Source organism: Quercus suber, unplaced genomic scaffold (genome assembly GCF_002906115.3).
Source record: "Quercus suber isolate HL8 unplaced genomic scaffold, Cork oak 2.0 scaffold_334, whole genome shotgun sequence".
In the NCBI taxonomy this organism is placed as follows: Eukaryota; Viridiplantae; Streptophyta; class Magnoliopsida; order Fagales; family Fagaceae; genus Quercus; species Quercus suber.
The window spans coordinates 382,289-387,108 of NW_027069787.1; the positions used below are offsets into that span (position 1 = coordinate 382,289).

General features: G+C 37.3%; 1 protein-coding gene across 1 annotated transcript; it reads left to right on the forward strand.

Moving 5' to 3' along the window:
* The first annotated feature begins 936 nt into the window (after positions 1-936).
* On the forward strand, positions 937-4,519 carry LOC111996458 (THO complex subunit 4A). Its single transcript, XM_024028440.2, has 5 exons — positions 937-1,320; positions 1,517-1,672; positions 2,789-2,857; positions 2,956-3,140; positions 3,988-4,519. Exons 1-5 carry the CDS (start codon positions 1,135-1,137, stop codon positions 4,151-4,153), a joined length of 762 nt encoding a protein of 253 aa, XP_023884208.1. The 5' UTR covers positions 937-1,134; the 3' UTR covers positions 4,154-4,519.
* Positions 4,520-4,820: the final 301 nt, after the last annotated feature.

A 4,820-nucleotide genomic window follows, 5' to 3' on the forward strand; every position in this document is an offset into this window, starting at 1 on the left:
TTTCAGACCTGTCGAGCCATGTTCTATTCACAGACCTGAAACTTCAAAGCAAAACCCCATTCAGTCAGTCAACAATCTCACAATTTCGAAGTTTGAGGGTGGAAATATGGGTACAGGGGAACCTTCCCTCTCTTCCTCACAACCTCTCTCGATTCCCTCTTTTGTGTGAATGCGGGTCAAAGTTTCAGACCTATTATATTTTCATAGTTTTCTGCACTTTTGTTATAAGCATTTTGATTTTCTCTTGTCAAAGTACCATTATCCTTTTGTTCATTATACATTTGGAATTTTGGGCTTGATTCTCCACAATAAACACCTCTAAAGAACCGAAGGGAAGATTTGGGCAATTCTCGCATTTTCAACCCTTGTCGCAAAAACGTCCCCGACAAACATCAGTTAGGGAGAGTTTCTTCCAATTGTCAAGAACGACATCCATTTTTGATAAAGAGAAAAAGAATGAAGGTAGAAGACAGGAATGGAAAGAAAAAGAAAGAAGTGTTTTCCCACCCCCAAAAAATAGACCAACAAAACCTACTAATAATAGTGTTATTAAAGGTAGAAGAATATCATTCCAAGGAAGATAATAGAGATTCTAGTATTCTATCGTCTAGTCACCCAACAAAGAGAGTAGAGAGAGAAATTTCTTATACGTCTTATCTAATGCATACGAATTCTTATGTTACTTAACCCCGAATTGAGAGATTTGATATGCCACAAAAAAAACACCTTGTTTACTTATTTATAACACTACTTTATTTTTAAGCATAAATGTACATTTGTACTATGCAATGGGTAATTAACATGGACCAAAATTGAGATTCTATGTATTAATTGAAAAAAAATGTGACCTATAAAAATAAATTCTCTCTTTCTTTTTTCATACCCTATCAAAACAAAGAGGACATAAGAGAATGAAGAGATGAAGACTCAGTAGCCAGCAGTCCGGCCCAGGCCCACAACATTTATCCAGCTGTCTCTCACGGAAATGTAACCAAAACCTCACCACTTCTCTCTGCAAAAAGCCAAAAACAACCAAAACCTCTCTCTCTCTCTCTATCTCTCTCACAGTGTTGCCAAAACCCTAAAACCCCAATCACCAAGCTCAAACACACACACACACACTCGTTGCTGAAAATGGCCAATAAGCTGGACATGTCCCTCGACGACATGATCAAGAATAGCCGAAGATCCGGAGGGTACAATGGTAATTCTAATTCCCGTGGCCGAGGCCGCTCCTCCGGTCCCGGCCCAGGCCCAGGCCCAGACCGCCGCTTCCCCAACCGCAACTTTCAAAGAACCGCACCATACTACGCTCCACAGGCCTGTCACTCACTCTCTCTCTCTCTCGCTTTTCATTTCTTGGAGAGTAAGGAAGTTCAAAATAAAATAACCTAGCAAAAGTCGCTACTCGCTAGGGTTTATATAAATGTTACTATCAAATAATATTGGGGGGGCTAGGGTTTTGTATGTGACTGAGTTGATATTGAAATAGTGAATTTGAAAAAAAAATGGGCAGGGAATGCAAATGATGAATCCGATGTTGACACAACAAGTGGTGTTGGGTGTGGGTGGTGGTGTTGGTGTTGGTGGATCTAACATTAACAACTCAGAGGACGGTACCAAGCTATATATATCAAACTTAGAGTACGGTGTTACTAATGACGACATTAAGGTATCTATATTTTTATTTCATTTTTTATTATGTGTTTGATTTATTATATTGTATTTGTGTTATTGTTATTGTTGTTGTTGTTTTAAGCTTTTGCTGCTTAGTTTAAATATTTAGAGTTAATTGTAGCTATCTGTGTCTTAAACTATTGGGTGTTCCCTAGACTACCAAATGTTGCAATTAAGGACCTAATTCAAGATTATTTTGCAATCTCCACCTCACCATGTTAGAATTAATGAGTCAGTGGGCTGATTCGGGTGAAATTTGACATATTAATGTATGTACCCATCACTCAGTTGACTCACTAGATGGGAGGGTGTTGGTTGCAAGAATTTTAGCTTAGAGCAGATATTGAAAATGACTTTTATAGTTTATGGAAATGGTTGTAAATTTGTAATTAATCATATTGTTCAGTTTTTTTTTTTTTTTTTTTTTTAATGAGTCTGGTTTTAGCAACACAGATATGCGGTTTTATTTATTTATTCTTAGGTCTGGCAGAGTTGCTATAAGGGGAAACTTAAGTGTGTTTTTGATTGGAGGAGGAATGAAGTTCCGACATGGTTTTGGGGATTTCGTATGGTGGTTTATCAGAGCTTGCCTGAAGTTAGAGAATCTTAGGCTATGGGCATTTTATAGCGTTAAGCAAGTAGATGGGGTTGGATATTTTCATCAAGGGGTTTGAGCATGGTCGTACGTGGATGTTGGTAAATATCCTTTTGAAATCTTTATTTGGGTGGTGACTGGTGAGGTTGATGATGTCTCTGGTTTGTCTGGAGTTTCTGCTTGAAATGGGTCATTTTTTAGACAGTTTGACAACTAATTTAATCTGGAACCATCTTCAAGGGTGTGTGTTTCAGTGCAAGCAGGTCATTCATATGGACATGTGCAAACACATGCATGGTCTCTATGGGCTACTGTTGAATTTTGACCATTTTGTGTTGACAATTGATGATCCTGCCCAACAAAAATTCATCATTTCATGAGACTTCTTGATTATGTGAAATTTTAATGGCTACCCTTTTAGCTAGCTTGTTGTGTTATGGACCAATCCTATTATATCTTGCATCATGTCTTCAAATTGTATACCATTGGCATCTAAGTGAGAGTGAATCTTTGCAGGTACTTTTCTGTGAGATTGGTGACCTGAAAAGATATTCAATCCATTATGATAGGAGTGGAAGATCAAAGGTATCTTTATAGCATTTACTCAGTTAGGTTCTTCTGTAGATTTGATTTGAATTTTTTTTGTTGTGTTCCAGTGACTTAATAAGATTGTTTTTGTTTAGGGAACGGCAGAAGTTGTCTTTTTACGCCAGGCAGATGCTCTAGCAGCTATCAAGAGATACAACAATGTTCAGCTTGATGGGAAGCCAATGAAAATTGAGCTTGTAGGAGTGAATCTGGTTACTCCTCCTGTTGTGCCACCTTTTCCAAACAGCATATTAGGAAAACCAAATTTTGCCTTCAGAAGGTATGGACAAGGGAGTAATGTAATCAATTCCATTTTTCTCTGATTTTATATGCTTATCCATGAATTCCATCTGGTGGGCAGATTATTAGAGGTCATTTAATTTTGGCTTAAGTATACTGTTGGTCATTAAATATTAGTCCATGAACAATTTTAGGCCTTGATGTTTAAAGTTATCATGTTTTGTCCCTTAAATGACATGGTCAAACTAAAAATTGACACATCATTATTCCATTGGGATTGAAAGCAATCACCTTAAGTTTGTTATGGTCTAAAATCAATTACTTAAGTTTTTTAAGGGACTAAAAACAATCACTTGAAACTTCAAGGACTAAAATTGCTAATGAGCTAAATTTTAGAGACCAACAATGTATTTTGGCCTATAATTTTTGCACTTTTGATAGTTATCAAACAAGGCATTTTATTTTTGGTGCTTAATTTTATTTCCTTTAAATGAGGGAAGGAAAGGAAGACGGATTGATGTATTGCATCACTGTAATTGAGTGAAACACTAAAATAAGCATTCTGTAATTTGAGGTCAGTGTAATTTTGTTAATTTTCTCCTTCCCCTATCAGTTCAAAGCAGTTACTACTTAACAGCAGGGCGTAATGTTTGAGCTATGGCAACTCTCTTTAGTGAAGTGTGCATCTGTAATTGACTGATGGAAATGAGAAAAATGTAAACAGGTCTTTATTAATTTTGGGTAATTATATAAATGAGCTTTGTTCTCAAGTCATCAGTGTTTAATCTTTAACTTTGCATTTGGTAAAACTCACATGCAATCTCTCTCTCTCTCTCTCTCTCTCTCTCTCTCCTGATCAACATAATTCTGATTATTTATTTGGACAGAGGAAGGCCTGCTCCTGGAGGTTGGGTTCGTGGTGGTGCTGGTGGCATTGGCGGCGGACCTGCAAGGGGCCGTGCACGAGCAAAAGGTCCTGTTGAGAAGTTGTCTGCAGAAGATCTTGATGCTGACTTGGAGAAATACCGCCTTGAAGCTATGCAAATAAACTGAGGTCTCTTCATAGTTGATCTTCCTTGGTACCTTGCTTGGCTAATGAATCTTTCAAGTATGTTGGCTGTTTCGCCTGAAGTACTGTATTTTCAGACAGTTGAAATGCCAATTAGAGGATACCAGTAATATACATATATCCGGTACGGCTTTAGTTCTTGTTTGCTTCCTCGAATTTAACAACGTAGTTTAGTTTGTAATTGTGATGGATGCTGACTTCATGGGTCGGTTTTTGTCTTGCAATGCCCAGGCTGCTTATGTGCATGACCTGTTCAGTAATATAGTAGTTGAAACTTGAAAGTCACTTTACCTGATCTGGAAATATTACATCCTTTTGGATTGGTCACTAGTACCATTCCTTTGAAATTACTTATATACTTCATTGATACTTGTTTGGCCGTTTGAATTATAAGCAGTTAGCTTTTTCTTCTCCGCTTTCTTTGACTCCTTTTGACGCTGGTTTTCTATCAAAGATCATCATTCTTCTCTTTCATACCTTGCTCTCAAAAAAATTAAAAAACAGGGTAAATTCCATTAACCACTCTTGAGATTTGGGTTAATACCAGTCAAATCCAAGACATTTTAAAACTAATCAAATTGGTCCATAAGCCCAGCTTAGTTCCTAACACCATTAGCCCACCCGTTAGTGATTTTCTTCCTCTTAGACTTG